This window comes from Alosa alosa, chromosome 19, assembly GCF_017589495.1.
Source record: "Alosa alosa isolate M-15738 ecotype Scorff River chromosome 19, AALO_Geno_1.1, whole genome shotgun sequence".
NCBI lineage: Eukaryota > Metazoa > Chordata > Actinopteri > Clupeiformes > Clupeidae > Alosa > Alosa alosa.
The window spans coordinates 21,138,058-21,158,177 of NC_063207.1; the positions used below are offsets into that span (position 1 = coordinate 21,138,058).

General features: G+C 47.3%; 1 protein-coding gene across 5 annotated transcripts in view; it reads left to right on the top strand.

Annotated features, from left to right (window-relative positions):
• Positions 1 to 20,120, top strand: part of nhsl1a (NHS-like 1a) — a 73,196-nt gene that overhangs the window by 24,614 nt on the left and 28,462 nt on the right. Inside the window, exon 1 of one of the 5 annotated variants that reach the window (XM_048227751.1) lies at positions 4,745 to 5,060. The exons of 3 other annotated variants lie outside the window; for them this stretch is intronic. In XM_048227751.1, coding sequence (XP_048083708.1) covers positions 5,045 to 5,060 — 16 coding nt within the window. In that variant the 5' untranslated portion in view covers positions 4,745 to 5,044. Of the gene's footprint in view, positions 1 to 4,744; positions 5,061 to 14,169; positions 14,784 to 20,120 lie in introns of those variants that run through there. One more of the 5 variants, XM_048227748.1, reaches the window with a different exon arrangement.

A 20,120-nucleotide genomic window follows, 5' to 3' on the forward strand; every position in this document is an offset into this window, starting at 1 on the left:
CACCCCGGGTCACCAGGACTGAGGAATACTGGGAAACGCTTACCCATAAACTCTGAGGAAGACTACGCGTGTGACTAAGTGTGACTTTTGTCCAGCTTTGGTTGTTATTCGGGGCCATCTGGAACTTGGCCAGGCTTTCAGTGGAGTGGTTGCCTGTGAGTGTCGGGACAGCTGATGCATGCTAATGTTGTTTTGTTTCTTGACGATGCGGATGGCAGTGGTGCCACCGTTGGGCCAGCGTGGAGGTGACCCTTGAGTGTGTGTGCCAGAAGAGTGCGGTCGTGCAAATGGGCAGCAGACCGCAATGCTGGTATCTGTGAGTTGAACAGAAAGCGATTTGTGAGTGTGTGTGTGTATGTGTGGGGAGTGACCGGACGTCACCATGCCGATGGGCTGCGTGTCGCGGTGGTCCCGGGTGGAGCGCCAACAGCAGCGCCTGCGTCTGGAGAGGAGTGTGGAGTCGCTGGGGGCGCGGGCCAGAGCCGGGGTGGGGACTGGGCCGGAGGCGTCGGTGGCCTGTGTCCCGCGGTCGCTCAGCCTCTTCTGCATGTCCACGCTGGTGCTGTGCAACTCCTCGCGCCGGAGCCAGAGCCAGGGGGACCTCACGCTCACCGAGCTCTGTGAGGAAGACGAGGAGGAGGAAGAGGAGGAAGAGGAAGATGAGGAGGAGGTGGAGGTGCACCGCTTTCACAGACATAACAGACGTAGCTACAGACTAGGTAAGCAGGACACAGGCTCAGGCGCAAGACATGGACACGGATGTAGTCAGAGAGATGGAGATGGTAGCAAAGGTGTGTGTGTGTGTGTGTGTTTTCTCTGTCTGTGTTTGTGTAGGCCATAGGCTGATGGTATTGCCAATTCCAGTGGATTATTTCAATAGACATCTTGTAGACTAGAGGATACACATTTAGTATATTATTGAGGGTAAGTGCTTTGGGGGCTTCCATGGGGCATGAGTCCAAGACTCCAATGCTATTTGAGACTGCACTATCCCTCTAATGCAGTGGTATTTGCCAATAACTGGGATATTGCAGCCATTTCACACTAAGACCTGATACAGATCAGAGCACTCTCAATCATCTAACTGGCCCAGCATTTTTCATCACTTTGTGATTTCATTGGATTCTGAGGTTGGTGTGTTACTAGCTACAGTATACCGTAATCATAGTTTTGAGTGCAACAATTTAACCTTTAAACGCTGTTTGCTGCTAACCCCCTTACTTTACTGTTTGCAGTCAAATTTGACTGGACAGCTTTAACTGCTCTTATTTTAACATAAATACCAATAAAAATGGCAAAAAGTATTTTTAACTATGTTACTAGAAGAACAAACAAAAGTAATTGGAGGTACTAACAAAGGCTGCAAGGCAGAATATCTGGATGGAAAACACATGTCTAGTTGCTCCTATCTATTTTGCTGAGAGTGTCTGCTAAAGTATAAAATGCGTTTGAGGTTTGTGGATAGCGAATGAAATGGAGAAGTGAGGAAGTTCATTGCTATGGTATGTCATGTAGTGAGGGATACCACTGGGGTGGATTATATAAACCTGTGTGGTTGACATTGACTTGAGAAGATTGTGGTACTGATTGCTGTAGATGAACCTGGAAGTGAGTTTATCTGGAAGTGAGTTTATCTGGAAGTGAATTTATCTGGAAGTGAGTTTATCTGGAAGTGAGTTTATCTGAGGTTTTCATCTGCATGTCATGCTCATGCACACCTGTGAAGTGAAGAGGTGAGCGCTGAACAGGTGAATGAAGATGATGAATTTATCTGATCAACTCATTGCTCCTGGCCCTTCATCCTCAGGCGGATGTCGTTTTAAAGGTAAACTATGCAGTATTGGCACTTTCCTTACTGTTTTTTTTTTTTCGGTTTTTGGTTATTTTTCGCTTGCTCTGTCATGACGAATGGCTGAGAAACTCCATCGCTACCTTTTTCTAGCCGGTGCCTGGCGTGTATGTGTATTTGAATGCAGTAAAGCAATTCGTTACACTCCTGACACTGAGGCCGCCGGCCCACAGTTGCAACGGTGGTTTTTCCGCTCACAGGCGCTAGGGGGAAGCGAGACGGCCACCATTCAACCCGAAAAAAGTCATATAACCATTCCAATGACTCTGAAGCTGTTAAATGAAGGTAAATTAAGCTAAAAAACTTTCATATTAAGCTAAAAAACCTGCATAGTGTGCCTTTAAGTGAGAGTTGTTTTAAACTAGGCATATTCTAGCCTCCAGCCCATCATTAAATCCACATACTGTAGGCCACACTTTGCCCATGTACAGTAGGCAGCACATTACCTGAAACCCCAGAGTGTGGAGTGTTGAAGGTGATTATAGCTTTGATGCAGCGTGAATTTGGCGCATTCATATACTAATGTGATACGGCTAAAAAACTGGAGCTGCCTACTTCATAGGTGTGCAATTACCTGAAAAATAATTGATGTTGTAAATACTGCATCACAATAGGAAATTCAACCAAGCAGTGGTATAATTTAAATAAGCATACCCTTTAAATGAGGCCTTAATGAGAGCCTGTATAGATTAACTGAGCCTCAGCATCCACTCTCTGGTCAGGTAGTTTGCCATATCCGACGCATTCCACCCTACTAGGAAAGACAGAGTCTCATAAGAGTCCAGTGTTAAAAAGAACAGACAGTTCTACAGTACAACTGCAACTCAATCTGCCCTGGTAACCTTCCAGCATAGTATATTATCTGGCAGAGTGACTGGACCCAAAATGAAAATCGCTCCCACTGGAGAGGGTTTAGTACGTTTAGATTTGTGTCTGTTACTGAATGTGCCGTGATAATCACCATATTAATGACAGGCATTAGTGCTTATCAGGCAGGGATGTACACTATTTGACCAACAAATGGCTTCTCAATGGATTTTTGTGCAGCCCCGCTTGGAAGGGTGTAGGACATTTTGATCTGGCTGGATGTGCTGTCACATAATCTCACAGGGTCATGTGTGTGTGGTGACCTCCTTCTCCCATTACCACACACTATGGTAACCGCGCTATCGAGATAAAGAGACAGGGAACACTCCCCACCTCTCCATACAGCTGACCTACATTGTTATTGAACAGTGTGTATAAAATGTTTTGTGCATTTGAGCAGTTTTGTCATGAGTAATGCTGAGGCTCAAAGGTGTCGTGCGTAGATGGCGAGAGTAGAATCCATTCTCTCTCTCTTCTTTCCTTCAATCAGTTTTTTTAATCACACTTCAAGGACATTTTTTTGTGTTATATGCGAACATGCCTCAAAATACCTTTAACTTAAGACTCATGACACACAGAAGGCAAACAGGTTTGTTTTCCCTGATCCATGGCTGTGCGTATAGAATTGTCTCTTTTTGGAACTATACTGAACATTTCGAAACACAATGTGTTTGTTTTTACTCTCAGTATCAGAAACATCAGCCTTCCGTGTGTATAGAACAAATCTTACATCTGTTACTAGCTGAGTGTAGTTAGCCACACTTTTAAAATGATTGATAGTTTTAGATAAGGCATTATTTCCTTGGGTGGGGCAAAGCTTTGTTTTCTTACTTTTCATTAACTATTCATTAAGTATGAATTGTACACTAAGTGCTGTGTATAGTGTAGTTCTGTGGGTGAAAGGCCTCTTTCCTGGCATTGCCTCTAGGCTGATGAAAGTCAGGATAATGTTGTGCATCAGTTGATGTGTCATTCAAAACATATGATGTCAAAGTGGTATCTGTACGGAGACACGCTGTAGATTTCATAATGCTATCACCGTGTTATGTTCAAACGCTTCCCACGAAGTGGATGTGAGAAACAAGTGAGTATGCATTCACAGATAAGGCTTATCAGATCCAAGCATATGCGCAGTTTTCAATTCCAAAGGGAAACAGTTTTTGGCTGGGAATTGCTGGAGTTTTGGTATAATAAGAAAGCGTGGTGCGGGTGTTTGCCAGCTCGTGTTTGCGGGGTTGAGTGGAGATGACTGAGCTGATGTAAAAGCCCCTCTCTGGACACTAGTTTGTTTTGATTGTAAACAATTAGTGCCATGGGGATTTGGCAGATTTCACGCCTGCATTTTGTGCGCAAAGCCCGTAACTGCTGACGGTTTTATTTCAGAACAATTGCCCCAGAGGCTGCCGCCGCCAGAAGGGATGTGTGTGTGGGTGTGAATGTGTGTGTGTGTGTGTGTGGATGTGTGTGTGTGTGTGTGTGTGTGTGTGTGTGTGTGGGAGGGGGCCAGAAGAGCTGTCTGACCTGAGAAAGGTCAGAGTGCATCTCTCCCTTCCTCTCTCTTCTCTCTTTCTTTCTTTCTTTTTTTCTTTTTTTTTCTTTTTCTTTCTTTCTTTCTTTCTTTCTTTCTTTCTTTCTTTCTTTCTCTCTCCCTCCCCAACTCCTCCTGCTCTGACTTGCACTCTCCTCTACTCCGCCTCCTCCATGTAGAGAAGGCGTGGGATTGGTCAGTGTTTTCCCATATTCCACCTCCTCCATGTAGAGAAGGCGTGGGATTGGTCAGTGTTTTCCCATACAGCATGAGTTGGCAACGTGCCCTGTTGTGCGTGTTTTTGTGTGTATATGGGGGAGACAGAGAGTGAGTGATAGAGACAGAGGGGAGGTAGGGAGAGAGAGAGAGAGAGAGAATTACTATGTGTGAACTGTGTGTGTTTGTGTGTCAGTATGAGAGGGAGTGACAGATAGATAGAGAGACAGGAGGGGGAGTCACAGAGAGAGAGAGAGAGAGATGAGAGTGTTGTGTGTATGGACCTGTGTCAGTATGCGTGTGTGTGTGTGTGTGTGTGTGTGTGTGTGTATGAGTGACTACGAATATGTGTGCAACAAATGAGGCGTGCAGATGAGAGGGGAGGGCTGGGGGTGAGAGAAAAAGAGAGAGAGAGAGAGAGAGAGAGAGAGAGAGAGAGAGAGAGAGAGAGAGAGAGCAAAACAGAGAGAAAGAGAGCTGCAGACTCAGACCCTGGGCTTGGGCTGTGTGAGGACACCGCTCTCCTCTCTCTCCCTCTCTGACACATTTTAACACTCGCAGCGTCCAGGAGAGGAGAGGGGAACATGTTCTGCCTGAAAGGTAAGAGGGCTCTTTTCTCATCACGCCTGCATGGCAACACAAACCCTTCACTCTTCTCACACATATGGACAGTTAGACGCAAACCCTTCACTCTTCTCACGCATATGGACAGTTAGACGCAAACCCTTCACTCTTCTCACACAAGTTGGCTGTGAAGGGCTCGTGTAGCCAGCAGCCGCTTGGCTGGGAACGAGTGCAGAGGGGGCGAAAAAAGAGAGCGAGGGAGGACAAAGAGGAAAGAAAGACTCGGGGAGGAAGAACGATCCCGGCACACACACACACACACACACTCTCTCTCTCTCTCTCTCTCTCTCTCTAGAGGTGCTGGGCTCGTCTGCTCTTGTTTCTTTTGTTATGTTGCGGAGACGTGGAGTGGCGTGTTGGAGCTGCAGGAGGCAGTGGAGGGAGAGAGAGAGGGAGGGAGAGAGGGAGGAAAGGAGAGCCCCTGTCAGAGCGAAGGAGAGTTATGGCGACTCTGCCAAAAGTTTTGCGCGGTGATGAAGAGGGAGCTTCCAGCTGTTCGCGAGGGAAATGAGGGAGGGAGAGAGAGAGGGAGGGAGAGAGAGAGGGAGAGGGGAATTGGGAGCTCTGTACCCCTCCATTGTGTTTTAGCTGCGCTAGATCATTGTCTTGCACTCGCAGCTGCAATGATTCACCTCTGTGTTTGTCTTTGTGCTTGATGTCACTCATGTGATAAGAACTCGGTGCACTCGTGGAGCTGTGGAAATGCCCTCGGCTTTCATGTTGGGGAGAGTGTTGCTGTTTTATAGGCTACCTCTTTCTTTCCCTTCCCTCTGTGAAGAGTACAGTGCCATTGGAGTGCAGCCTTCTACAGTACCATACTTACATTTCGTTGCAGTGTGTGTGTGTGTGTCTGTGTGTCTGTCTGTGTGTGTGTGTGTGTGTGTGTGTGTGTGTGTGTGTGTGTGTGTGTGTGTGTGTGTGTGTGTGTGTGTGTGTGTGTGGATGGCGTGTGTGTGTGTGTGTGCGTGTGTGTGTGTGTGTGTGTGTGTGTGAGAGAGAGTATGGGTGTGGGTGTTTTTAGGCTGTCACACACACACGCACACACACTGAATCCCCTGTGATAGAGGGCTTTTTGTCCAGGGCAACAGCCCTGGTGTAGAGAGAGGGGGGGTATATAATAAGAGCTGTTGGGGTAGTAGAGTGGTGGTTGGTGGGGCTGTTGGGGTAGTAGAGTGGTGGTTGGGGCTGTTGGGGTAGTAGAGTGGTGGTTGGGGATGTTGGGTTAGTAGAGTGGTGGTTGGTGGGATGGGATTTCACTCTCCCAAGTTTGTTTTGGATGAGTGGTCAGGTGGCTTCTGTTGTGTTGGCTCTTCCTCTCTCTTTCTCTCCATCTCTCTCTCTTTCTCTCTCTCTCTCTCTCTTCCTCTCTCTATCTCTCTCTCTCTCCATCTCTCTCTCTGCTACTCCGGAACCTCCTGCCATGGCGTTATCTTTTGACCTTTCTTTCATGGCTTGTGTCGTGTCTCACGTCCAACCACAAGTAATCCCCTAAGGGCTGTGACCTGTTTTTTTCGGATGGGTGACACTGGCCACCTCTTGTCATTTTGGAGTGACCCACGGCTTGCAAGTCGGGCAGCGACCCAGCTCCTGATAGGAGAAGAACGCACTCCGTGGCTCTGACTTTTCTCTGACCGGAGGGAGAATGTTTTAACATGGCAATTTGAGTGCACATGAATTGCACAGACAGACAAAAATACAAAAACAGGGGGTGTGGGGGGGTTGGGGGTAGGATGAGGGGTGTGTGTGTGTGGGGTGGGGGGGGTGTTTGGGGGGGATGGAGTCGGGGCACAGCAAGTGTAGCGCGTCTCTCGGTCTGTCTCCTGTGGGGGGTGTTTACTCCCTGGCTGGGGGAGGCGAACAAAAGCTGATCTCGTTTTTCGCGCATGAGTCGTCTGTGTGAATGAGGTGTCTGAAAGGGACCTGAATGGAACATATGTAAGAAAACTGTTTGCCATGAGAGTTTCACGTTCCTTCCTCACACTCACGCACACGCTGCTACTTAACTGGGCCAAACATGCAGCAAAAGAGTGTAAGTGAATAGTACAGATGACCCGTCCACCCGACCAGGCCCCCCATTCATGACCTGTTTGCTCCGGCCAACTGAAGTGGGCCGGCCAACAATGTGCAGAGCATGGCGAGGTTAAGCTTCATATACTGGCCTGGCTGCCATCGTTTTATGTAATTTCATTGTGCAGTCTGTGTGTAGGAGTAGTTTACCGTTACCCTGTGATCTATGATCCCCAATAAAAAATGCATTATGGCAGATCATCAGGAGATTATGGCTAATAGGAATGCAAGATGCTTACACACACACACACACACACACACACACACACACACACACGCAAGCTTATTTTAATCTTATCTGTGGAGTATGCTTTGATTTTCCCGTTTTCTCACAGCTGTGAGCTTTCAGCCCCCACACACACACACACCCCTCAGGAGCAAAGCTGTAGGTACAAGTCAGGACACACACACACACACACACACACACACACACACACACACACACACCTCAGGAGCAGAGCTTCAGTTACAAGTCAGGACAGGCAGGCACGCAGGCCTCTCCATCCTCACAGCAGCACCTGAGAAGACTGAAAACAATCCAGCTTTTTAAGACTACACACACACACACATCTGCTCCAGTGTCTTTACACACGCTTCCTCCGGGCCTGGGCCGGCGTTGTGCGCCACCATGTTTTCATTTCGGCTCTGTAGGGCCGTTAGAACCGCAGGCGTCTCCACACTCCCCATCCACAAAGAAAACAGACAGCCTGTACCCAGCATCAGCCTTGTTTTTAGTATTATGTCAGCATCAAGGAATCAAGTAGGGACTCTGCCTGCAGCATAACTCTACTTTAACCATTTTTATGCCATTATTTGTGGTGTATTGTGTTTGCATTCAAACCTTTGTGAGCGATTGTGTGTTGCAAGGTAAGATTTGACAGTGAAATTTCACTTTTACTTTACTTTTTCTTACATTTTACTAAAATGTTATTTTTGTTATTACAACAATTGGATGTTGTTTCTCAGTTGTAAGTAGAATGGGATAAGAACCTCATGTTAAATGAAGAAACGTAATTATTCAGAAGCTGCAGTCACATGATTGACATTGACCTTGGCCTAACCAGCCGCCAGGCCGATGTCAGTTGGGGAGGACGTGGGACAGGAGGAGCATGTCAGGCCGTCGCCTTCCACTCACGGACAGAGCAGAGTAGAGGGGTATCAGAGAAGAGAGCCTGTCCTTGTCCTCTCTCTCTCTCTCTCTCTCTCTCTCTCTCTCTCTCTCTCTCTCTCTCCCACACTCACAAGGGTTCTGGAGGCGGCACTGCTGTGGAATCCTGTTAGGGTTAATTTGGTTTAAAGCAGTTGAAAGCCATCTTCTGTGGGAGAAAATTTCTTTTAATGTATTAAACCATGGGTGACCCAGAAACGCCCGTGAGAGGCTCCGGCTTGTCCCGGCCCATCAGGAGGTATGGAAAGTGTGAGGAAGCGCTGTCCACTCTGATATCGTTTGATCCATGGATGATCGCACATGTCCCGATATTGTTTTAGGTCTTGTCGATTATACGTTGGTGCTCAACAAAGAGTGTTCTGCAGTGACTGTTTGATTGTTTGCCACTTTTTTACGCTGCACTACTAGTAGATTACTGCAAATGTACCACTATCAGATATCACCTCTACTACTCCAGTGAATGAATTTCATGCTGACTGAATTGCAAGTAAAAGGGATTATGGGAAAATGCCCTTGGACAGACTGCCTGCTCTTTTGGGTTCTCTGCCTTGTGCGACTGTTTCATGCTGACCTAAATAAGGTGTCAGCATCATTTCTTGCTTTTATAAAATTGCACACACACACACACACACACACACACACACACACACCATGGAGGCCCATCCAGCTGTGGGGTTAGTGCCAGTCCCTTTGTAGGGTATCACTGGTATTCTGGAATTTAGATCATGGAATAAAGGATCATAAATTCCAGAAGAAAAAAAGAAAGAAGAAAAAAAAAACGTTTTTCTTGCTTTGGAAAACTGAGCAAAGTTTTTGACTGAAAGCAGCAGTTGAAACCATCCAGGCCAGCGCTGACTCACACTCTCAGGATGCAACTTGAGCCATGCGTATCTGATGCCACTGATACAGTAGATGAGCCAATCTGATGGCAGGAGAGGCTAGATAAGAACTGTATCAAACTCGTAGCCCAGGTGACCCGTTAGCATCAGCAGAATCAGAATAAACTTCCTAAAGAGTCCAGACATATCAAGCGACTGTATGTTTTGCTCCCCAGGACTCGATTCCACGTAAATGTTTAGCTTCAGGGTAAATGTTGACTTTGCAGCTCGCTGTGACCACCTCCCTATACGTACTCTCCGTCCCTTGTAGAGGGGAGGAGAGGAGAGACCTCGAATCTGGGTCAGCGAGAGCAAGATTTGTTCTCGTAAAATTTCCATTTAAAAAAAAAATGGAAAAAAAAGAATGAAAAAAGAAAAATGCCCTTGTGCTACTCTTAAGGGAGGCTGCAGAAATCCCCCTTTTAACCACATGCACTGTTTAAACATGGTCACGGTGTGTGACGTGAACTGCCCGCAGTTGGTGAATAGAGGCACCTTTCATGAGCTGTGATGAGTCAGCTCTAACTGCAGGGGAGGGAGGCATTTGTTTCACATGGGGTCTGGTGGTGGGGGTTGGTGGAGAGGTGCGACTGGCTTTGGTGTTTTGTTTTTGGGGGAGTCTGGAGCAGACAGGGAGAGCCAGGAAGGGGCACGAGGGAGACTCCCGCCTCATAGGCACCACTGGAGGGGTCATCTGGAATCTTGACCTCAGACCACTGGCTCCAGAGTCAACAGTTTTGGGACGGGAATGAGATGGGTGGGGGAGTTGAGAGAGAGAGAGAAAGAGGCTACATGTATGTGTGTGTGAATGAAAAAGTCAACCCAAGCGTTGCAAAGCCCCCTTGCTGTCTATATTTAACCAAAGGCATTCCAAACATGCTGGGCCTGACACAATGTGTCACAGGCATTTTAATGACGCGTTTTTGTTTGCCCAAGCCTGCACTGACAAATAGGCTGACATTGAATTTACTGTCCTTAATGCACGCCAACGCACAATAATGATATTATGCCAACAAACAGCCAAAGATGTTTTGGGTTATTTAACAATTGCATGCACAATGACAAAAGTTCAGATTCCCAAATCGGGATGTTGTTGTGTCAGATAAGAATGATGTTGCTGTTGTTTTTTCCGCCAGGCTGGAGTATTTTGGAAAGTTTATGTACAGGACTGTAATAGGACTTATGAGTGAAATTAAGATGGCAGTGATTACAGCCATTATCCAGTAAAACACATTATGGTTTTACTGCTAGCAAGTGTGTGTGTCTGTGTGTGTGTGTGTGTGTGAGAGAGAAAGAGAGAGACAGAGAGAGAGAGGTAGACGGAGAGTATGTGCCTCCACATATCTGAAAGCCATTTCGTTACTTTCCACAGAATGCATAACCAAATGGCAGTGAGTGCTGTCCAGCTGTTGTGACTAAGACATGCATCTTCCTCCATCCCACAAGCCACAGGGCGGTTAGGAGCCCAGATGGAACTGCAAAGACACACCAGTCCTCAGGCCAACGAGAAAGGAAATACGATTAGATTGCAGGCTCTTGAGAAGTCACCTTTAATGCAATTGCACTTTGTGTTTTATGTAACTTTTTAAATGTATTTATTTTTTTCTGCTTATAAGATTGCAATAGAGATTAGATAATCAACAGTGGATCAGAACTCATAATTGCGCTTACACTTACATTATTTCCAAAACCCCCTCTCTTCAGTCATATTATTTTCTTTTGAATCTGTTCCAGATTCAAACATCATTACCTTCCACCATTTCCAAATTTCCATGTCAAACATTAGTATGTGACCTAAGGCCTCTTATTTGACCTCCATGTGGGTCATCTTTCCGTCACAGTGTTTTGTCAGGGAAACGTAGGAAATATTCTCATGGAAAAGGACGAGGTGAGCTTCCTGCCCCTGTGCGTCCACCATTCTCAAGTGTAATGTCACATGCTGACACCACAGGCCCCGTGTTCCTCAGTGGCATCAGATGTTTTTCCACCCGCACCGTTTTCCTGTAAACAAACGACTGGCACTGTGAGAAACTAATTGCTGCCGTTGTCCCCCAAATTAACCCCAACAGCTCCCAAACTGGGGGAGAAGGAAGCGAGGAAGGAGGTTGCAGAACAAGAAGAAAACAGTCGTCTGGAACAGCAGGTGATCCAATCAGAATAAAGCACCAGTGACGCCATGGCAACCATTGTTCTGGGCCTCCCAGTCTTGCGGTGGGTGGCTGGACACTGGTCCAGTGCACTTGGCTAAGCACAGAGGAAGCTGGGTAGGGACGCGGGGGGAGCTGCGTTGTGTGCCTGGCGGAGACGGTCTCCTCACAGGAGAACATAATCTCCATTGAGGGGCAGTGGTTTGTGTGATCTCTGGGGTAGAGGCTTAACACATCTGGAGGCTCCCAGAGACTGAGCTTATTCTCTATGGAGACTTGAGCTCATAGAGTTGCTTCATCTGAGCAACAGGTGTTGTCTGTGTGCTCTCAGGATCAGGGAGTGTTTTCTTATAAGAGCAGATCCTTAGTGAGGTTGGAATTTCCTTCATACTGTGAGAGTGGTGAGATTTAGATGCACCTCCTCTTACTTTGTGTATTTGTGTATCTCAGTCAACACAGTTCCTGGCAAACTACAACTAGGTGAAGCGTAAGATCATCAAATTTTGTTTTTGCATGACAGAAAGAGTGCAGGTTGTCCTCAGGTCATGAGCCATATATTACAGTTCTTGGCTTTGTCGTATGTCATTTGCAATGGCCAATGTAGCTATAATCTTGCACTCTTCAATCAAGGGATGTTGTGAAGCCTTAAGCATCCATTACGGAATTTATCTCTGTAACCGTCAATTCTCAAAACACCCCATAGCTGTTTATTTCCTTAAAGCAAAACAAAAAAAACTCAGTGACATTTGGGTGTTGGACAAAATCCCCATTACAACAGAGCAGGCTGTCATGTGATAGACCCCTATAGGCCTGCTTTCAACAGGTTTGTTTCAGCTGAGGAGGGGAAAACAAATCTGTGATGGCTTTTTGGGACAAAGTGATTTCTCTTGCAGAGACACACGGGGTGCTGGACAGGCCAGCATGAGTGAAACAAGCAGGGATCGTCACCGTGTAAGTAAATCCAGATGACTGGACAGGCCAGTGACCAAACTACCACAACAACAGCCAGCTCACTAAGATTGTTCTGGCCGAGAACAAAGAGTCTGGACGAGAGCCTTTCGCTCTCAATGTTGGAGAGGAACTCAGTTGGAGCAAAGGGAAGGAGCAGAGGAACGGGGGCTAAAATCCTACGCTCCTAAGACTTTTATTTCTGAGCTCCAGAAAAACCTCTCTGTAAACCTCTGATCTCAATATGAGCTCAAATATAAATGTGTGTTTGACGGTGAGATAAGCAAAGACAAAGCAAAGAGAGAAAGAACACCAACAGACTTCAAATTGAGTTCCAAGCCCACCAGAAGCCATGGAAAACAGAGGCGTTCGGAGCCGGAAGCAACAGCTTTTTGTGCTAAGCTCTGTTTTGCAGCAGGGCAATCCTGTGTGGTTTCAGGCTTTTGGCAGGGGGAAAGGTTAAGATCTCCCCCCAACCCAATCCACCCCACGCCCTGCTCTCCAGTTTCTGGGCTGGCTGGCTAAGTGGGTTGGTTGGGGTTGGGGTTTGGGATGGTGGTTTGGGTTGGGGGTGGGGTTGAGGGTGGGGGTCGCTTCCAGGAGAACCCTGGAAGGAGGGCGGGTTCCTCTTTCTCCTGTGGCTCCGCAAGCTGCCTGCCATGAGGATGAGGTCAGGTTTTCTTCCCTTTTTTTCCCTTTTTTTTTCTTTGCGGAGCGTTTATTTAATGAGACCTAATCAGTTGCTCGTTGGCTTAATCTGCTCTCTGGTTCTGCTTGGGCGAAGTTAAATACAGGTCTTAGGAGGATCCGGGATCCCAGTTCCTGCTCGTGATAATAGACAGTTAGTCTCATCTCTCTGGCCTACATGGTCAAAAGACCTCCTGAAAGAGTTTTTTTTATTCATTACATACACAGATACTCTTGGGTGCAGATGAAAGGACTGTGGGTTTTGTACTTGCGTGCTTTTCTGAACGGAGGTCCCACACCCTGGATTCTTGTTGTTCTTAAAATATCTCTCAGCCTTTGCAGTGATGACTGGCACAAGCATAATGTAGCTTGTTTGCCAAGCAGTGTTGTGACTACAGTATTCAGCTCCTGTATTTTGAAGACATTAGCAGAGGTTTGTCACAACAAATCCACTGCACGTCCCTTTGTTGTGTAAGGCATCACACATCATTCACACATCACACTCTGCATCACACACCACCCAGTCAACATAAATGGTCTCTTCTGTGCAAAGTTTGGTGCAAAGTGTGTAATCACCAGTAGGTGGAGCTCTGCGGCTATCTATGTTCTTCTGGGCTAATTGCCAGTCTTAGCAAGTGTTCCTCTTCCATTATGAGGGCATTTAGTGGCACTGTCTGCCACTGGCAGTTAGTAATTATGGTGAAGTGCTGTTCTCCATAAAATCTAACATTTGGTTTATTGGAGTACATGTTTTGACCAGTTTTATGTGGAATATTTGTTGCTGCATTCTTTTCAAGGATACAAGGATAAGTGTCTGTGTCTGACTGTTTAGAAATATTTGTGATTTTGTTTTTGTCACTGTACATTTTGACTGGTTACTTTATGGCCACCAGCCACGCCTTCATCTCTGCACTCTGGGTCATTAAACAACAGCCTGACGTGACGTCCAGGTGGAGGTAAAGCGGTTCTCACCTGCCTTCACTGAGCATCTGTGAGGGGGAATAGCCTTTCCTCAGCATGGCTGGGAGGCGACGGGATAATCTGGGGTTAAGAGCTTATCCGCAGGCGAGGAGCAGACCGAAGGAGCCACTGCTGTCCAGTCTCAGCGGCTCCCTGGCTGGACATTAGAGGAGAGGTGCGCAGGAGGATCTGGTTTGACCAGCTGCTTCTGTCCCCGTTCCCTCAGATTCCCTTTCGCAAAGAGGAAGGATAATGTTGGTAAACAGATAATCGTCAGTTCTCTTGAATGCATGACGCTTCGTCCGAGGGGGTCAAAACGCAGCAGTTTTGCTGCATGAACTGGACTTTCACTTCCGCAAAGAACCGTATCATCGTCAGCAAGTTCTCGAGGTCATTGCAAGCTTGTCTTTGTGAGCGACACTGGGGGTCGGTGGAGGTGACACTTCTTTGGAGGCACGAGAAGTGAAAGCGATAGAGGTGGAGGCCTGTGAAGAAGAAGAAGTGTAGGAGAGAGGTGGTGGCGTTCCTCACGCCCCCTCAGTAGCGGCCACCATGATCGCCTACGTGGACTGCCTCTCGACCGAGCCGTCGACCAAGTGCTGGAACCGGCGGTACTACGAGGACGAGGACGAGCTGCTGCCCCTGTACAGCCACCGGCTGCAGCCCAAGACGGAGGGCAGCCTTCGCCGCCGCCTCCTCACCTCCAAGATCCACCAGCAGCAGGACGCCCTCTGGGCCCCCAGGCCCCTGGCAGGACCCGTCCACCGCAAGGGGACCCCACTGCTGCAACCCAGACGGCCCCCAAACCCCACCCCTACTCACGCTCGCCAAGAACGGAGTCGAGGTAGAGTTCTGTAGAGTTGTTTTCTTTTCTTTTAAGCCCTTTCTTCATTCATTATTGTTTTCGTTTGAATCTTTACCAGATTCAAAATGGCTTCCCTTTTTCCTTTTTCCTTTTCACTTTTGTACTAGCATACACTCTGTATTTGCCCAGGCTTGGCAGCCCAAAAACTGGGAGTCTTGTAAAATTAGCTTGATGTGAGGTTGAGTTTCCTCCAAGCGTGTGCAGTGTTTACATTCCGCTGCCGTGCCTGCTCGTGACTTACATTAATAGGTGCTGAAACCAATGCTTTCTCACCAATTGTCAGCCCAGTAATTCATATCAAAAGACATTATAGCCTTGGCCCTGTGGCTGTGGGACTCTTTTGGTGGGCTTTGACTGCGGTTTAGAGGTTCAGACAAGTTCCTTTTCCCCCCTGTGCCTCTGTTTACTGGCAGCGTGTAATCTGACTGTATAATGGGTCTTTGGAAGTGCTCACGCACGGCAAGGGCAGGCTGCGGCTTGCTTGCCGATGTATATCGCCCCAACACAGAGGCCTCAGTTTTCAACCACTGTGATTTTTGACATGTGAGTAGGGAAAGAGTGCATTGTGGCTGGTTTGTTACATGCTAGCTTGAACTAGTTTGCTTACAACTGCCCCTGTGTGGAGATTTGTTAGCTTTTAAGCTTGAGAGAGTTGAGAGCTGGTCGTCTGCTTGTGTGTGCATGTACAGTATATGTGTTTGTCCATGTGTGTGTGTGCTTGCGTGCGTGCGTGTGTATGTGTGTGTGTTTGTGTGTGTAGGGGATTGTGTAATGTGGACTAAGCCGTGTCCGTGTTGACGGTAAAGCCCCCAGAGGTCTGTTGGTGTCGGGGCCTGTCAGCAGTGCACAGAGCGCCTCAATCCTCTCAGGTATCCCGGCAGCAAGCTGCTCTGCTCGCTGTCAGATGCACGGGCAGATGTCTTACCCCCCTCAGCAACACCCCCCCCCGTCCCCACACCCTCCCTGCTCCGCAACACATTCCCTTAGACAAACAAACTCTTCAGGCCGGATTAACGATGCACTGGTAAGAGCAATCAAGCATGGCAAACAGTCTGAAAAAGTTCTTAAGGACGTACTTGTGTCTGGAGATTGATTGGGGATTGATTGGGGAGATTTTGCAATAGAGCTTTTCATTGTTTACTGAAGATTTTGTGTTATAAAAGCAACCTATAAAAGCACCACTAATTAGACATAAAATCCCATATTCTGCTTTAGTGTACCAGACAAGACCTTTAATGTTTGACGTCTAGAGCTATTGAGGCAAAGTTAATTGCTTCCGTGAGAACAAACTATTATCTGCCTTTTAGCCTAATTAACCCAATCCAGTATTTTGTGTAATACTGCCACAATAGTCAAGTCAAACTTGATTCCCTTTATATCTCATAAGCTCAGCATAACTGCCTGTTGAGGTCCCACTTGATTTCCAGGTGGCTAGAGGTCCATACGGTGTGCAGTGAGGGGCAAACAGTGCTAATTCTCACTTAATTAGTTTAATTACTTTCAAATAGGCTTTGAATCCCAAGCAGCTGTTCAGTGTGTCAGTCAGTCACAGCTTGTCTCTAGCTCTCCATCGAGCCGCAGAGAGCACTGCTCTGTTCATTCATCACATCAAACCGTTCTCACCTCAACAGAACAACACGCCCAGACAAAACACTAAAGAGGGAAGATTTGTACTCTTTTTTTGTAATATACAAACACACAAGCTTCAGTGTTACTGAGGTTGGTTTCAAGCATGGAGATATACAGAAGCTTTGCACTATTTGGGCTTTAGACCACAGGATGGCAGCAGTGGTGTAACATGCAAGGATTCAGTTGATCCTGAAGCATTCCACCCCTTCCACAGTCAAACACGACAGTGTATCTGGTTTAATAAGCACAATGCACACCCTGAATTTCATACATAATATGCAACATTGACAGCTAAGGTCAGAAGGCACTGATGTCAAGTATCAGCTGGAGACTCCAGAGGCTATCTGGTTACTCCGCAGGGGAGAGCATCCACCTGCTTTAGACAAAGGCTCTATTGTCTGCAAATTTGGGTCTTCGGTGTCCTGTGTTACTTGCTCTACCGAGTTAAATATCTGTAATCGGAGACCAGCGCTGATTTGTTCCTTGTTGTCTATAATCACAATCAAATGGAGCCTTGGGTGGGTGTGTGATTTCTGGGCTGACAAATGGCCCAAAGAAAACATAGCAAGTTTCTGATTTCTTTGTGTAATGTCAACACAACATATCCGCTTACATTTGAGGCTTATGTTAGAAGGCCAGTAGAACTTCCAGTAGAAGTACAACCAGTCAGAAGCTTCCAGGCTGTGGCAATCTTGCACATGCTTAGTGTGTTACTCAGGCTATTTTTAGTGTTAGGGTTGGCTTGTTGTCTGTGCCATCAGCATAGTTCTCTTTAGTGCTGGCCCATCACCCCAATGATGATTGCTGTGTTAGAAGTCAACAAGGACACACACACATTTGCTCTCGCTCACACTCACACACAGCTGAACCCCTTCTCTGATTGCATTAGGCGTGCAATTGACTGCCGGGTGCTCTGCACAACATAATCTAACGCTCACGAGCTGCCGAGTTGATTGGCTGCTCCGCCAGTGTTTCTCCTGTTGCCAAGCTCTAGTTAGCGCTGAGGCGTCCAATGAGCTGTGAGCTGCCACCAAAAGGAAATGGGTCATATTGTGTTCTGCTCATGCACCCACTGTAGGGCGAGAAACCAAACGTGAAATTCATTAGCCAACTGCAGAGTTTAATTAGCGACAAATCTCGAGGAGTCTTCCACAAGAGAACGCTCAGACTACTCAAGAAGTGCTGGGGAGTTCAACTTCTTATGTCCACTCAAGAGGAAATGAAGCACAGCATCTGAAGCTTCGTAATCAGTGTCACCAGTGCAGAAAAAAACTGGACTCGATGGAGCGCTAAATGGCCTGGGTAGTGGTCAGTTGGCTCTTGGATGATGTGCACGCTTTGCACACTGACATCTCGTGCACTTGTCACGTTCCCTTCAACTGTAAAATCTAATTCTCGTCGTAGATCGGGAGAAAGGGGTGACCTTCAGTTCCTAATCAAAGTGACATGGTCATGCTAGAGCAAAGTTTGTCTCAACTGAATGTCTGGAGCTCAGTGTTTGTGAGAAAATGCAGCATTTTTTAGATTTGAAATGTGAAAAAATGCCGTTCAGCATAATGGATCGCTGATTAGCATTTTGTTTTGACACTGTGCATAAAATCTTTGGTAACACTTTTTCCAAAATGCTTGGAAATTAGGAATTCAACAAACTTTCAAAGTTCATTATATGTCACCCTACCCTGCTTCGATTAAAAGGAACAGTGAACATACTGTAGAATGCAGAATGTATCAAAGAGACCAGAGAATGCCCTCTACTGTCCACCCAGCATCCAGCAGTTGCTCTCCATCACTACTCCCTCTCTCTCTCTCTCTCTCTCTCTCTCTCTCTCTCTCTCTCTCTCTCTCTCTCTCTCGCTCTCTCTCATCCCTCCATCAGCTCCCTGGCCCCCGCTGGTGTGAGCGGTGGCGTTGGCGTTGGCCCAGTTCTCTGAGTGGTAGGCTGGCCCAGTTAGCTCAGTGGCACACTTCTGATGGTGACGGTGATACTGCTGGGGGTGGCGCGGCAGGGTGCCCGGGGAGGTGGAGTGGGGTCGGGTGGGTTGGGGGTGTTGGGGTGGCAGACATTTCACAGATCAATAACCCACACACTGCAGGGCTGCCATGTCTGCCTGCCTGCCTGGCCTTCTTCATTATTCATGGTGAACGTCTCCAGGCTGGTCCCACATGTGTTTGGGTGTGTGTCTGTGAGTGGGGAGGCTTTTACTGATTTCTCAGAGATGGAAAAGGTCTCTGAAGTGTGTCTGTGTGTGTGTGGTGTGTGTGTGTGCTAACAGAGGGTTTGGAGTATGGTGTGTGTGTGTGCTCTGCAAACCCTTCATGACGTAACTTCAGTTTTTAATTTGCTCAGTTTTATTCATGTAACATCTTTCAGAGTTGGGAGCTTATTGAAAGGGATTTGTCACAGATGCTGTGTTCTATCCTTGGACAGCCCTTGAGCGTCAACAACAAGCAACAATAGCAACAAACAAACAACTTGCAAAAAGTGCAATTGACTTCAAATATCCCAAATTGGAGTTCTTTATTAAACACAACGCATTGCTACAGTACAGTCATTACAGTAGTGACTTGAGATCCAGTATTGCCTAAGTAAGCCCCAGGGGAACAGGCCGATGGTGACTCTGACGGAGGAAGCCTGGAGGAGACTTGAGCTCAAAGGGACAGTGGCCCCTGGCGCTTCTATTATGGCCGCCACAGGAGTGTGAATAACCGGACACACGTTTAGTTCATGTGTTAATGGGAGAGGAGGCTGTTTGGAGGGGCTGGCAGATTTGACACAGTTGGTTTCACAGTTGGTATACCTCTTCAAGCACCACTGTGAGTGTGTATGTGTGTGTGTGTGTGTGTGTGTGTGTGTGTGTGTGTGTGTGTGTGTTCATGCGTCTACTACTGTACATATGTGTACTACCTGCATGTTCATCCATCTAGTCATATTTCTGCATATGTGTATGGATTGTGTGTTTTGTACATATAAATACATTATACATATACTATTACAAGTGTAGGTGTCTGTGTGTAGGTGTGTGTGTTGGTGGGTCTCTGTGTGTGTGTGTGTGTGTGTGTGTGTGTGTGTGTGTGTGTGTGTGTGTGTGTGTGTCATAAGTCCCAGCCTCTGCTCCTCCGATGGAGGTGTGGCCGGTTGCAGAGCACCGCAGTGCTTAAGGTGAGACTGACCTTCCAGCAGCAGCACTACAGTAGCAACTCTCCTCTCCACTCCTCTCCTGTCCTCTCCACTCCTCTCCTGTCCTCTCCTCTCTTGTCCTCTCTTCTCCATCCCCTCCTCTCTTCTCCTCTCCTCTCCACTCCACTCCTCTCCTCTCCTCTCTTGTCCTCTCTTCTCCATCCCCTCTCCTCTCTTCTCCTCTCCTCTCCACTCCACTCCTCTCCTCTCCTCTCTTGTCCTCTCTTCTCCATCCCCTCTCCTCTCCTCTCCTCTCTCCTCAGAGGCTCAGGAAGAGCCACACTTTCTCTCCACTCCTCCCTCTCTGCCCCATCCACGCTCCATCCGTCTCTTCTGTATTTCAGTCTTTCTTTCTCTCTTCATCTCCCTCTCCACTCCTCTCCCTCTGCCCCAAGCACTCGCTTCATCCCTCTCTTCTTTCCCTCCGCCTCTCTATCCCTCTCTCTCCCTCTCTCTCTGTCTCTCTCTCTTCCCTTGCCCATACTCCAGCATCCTGCCTCTTTTCTGAT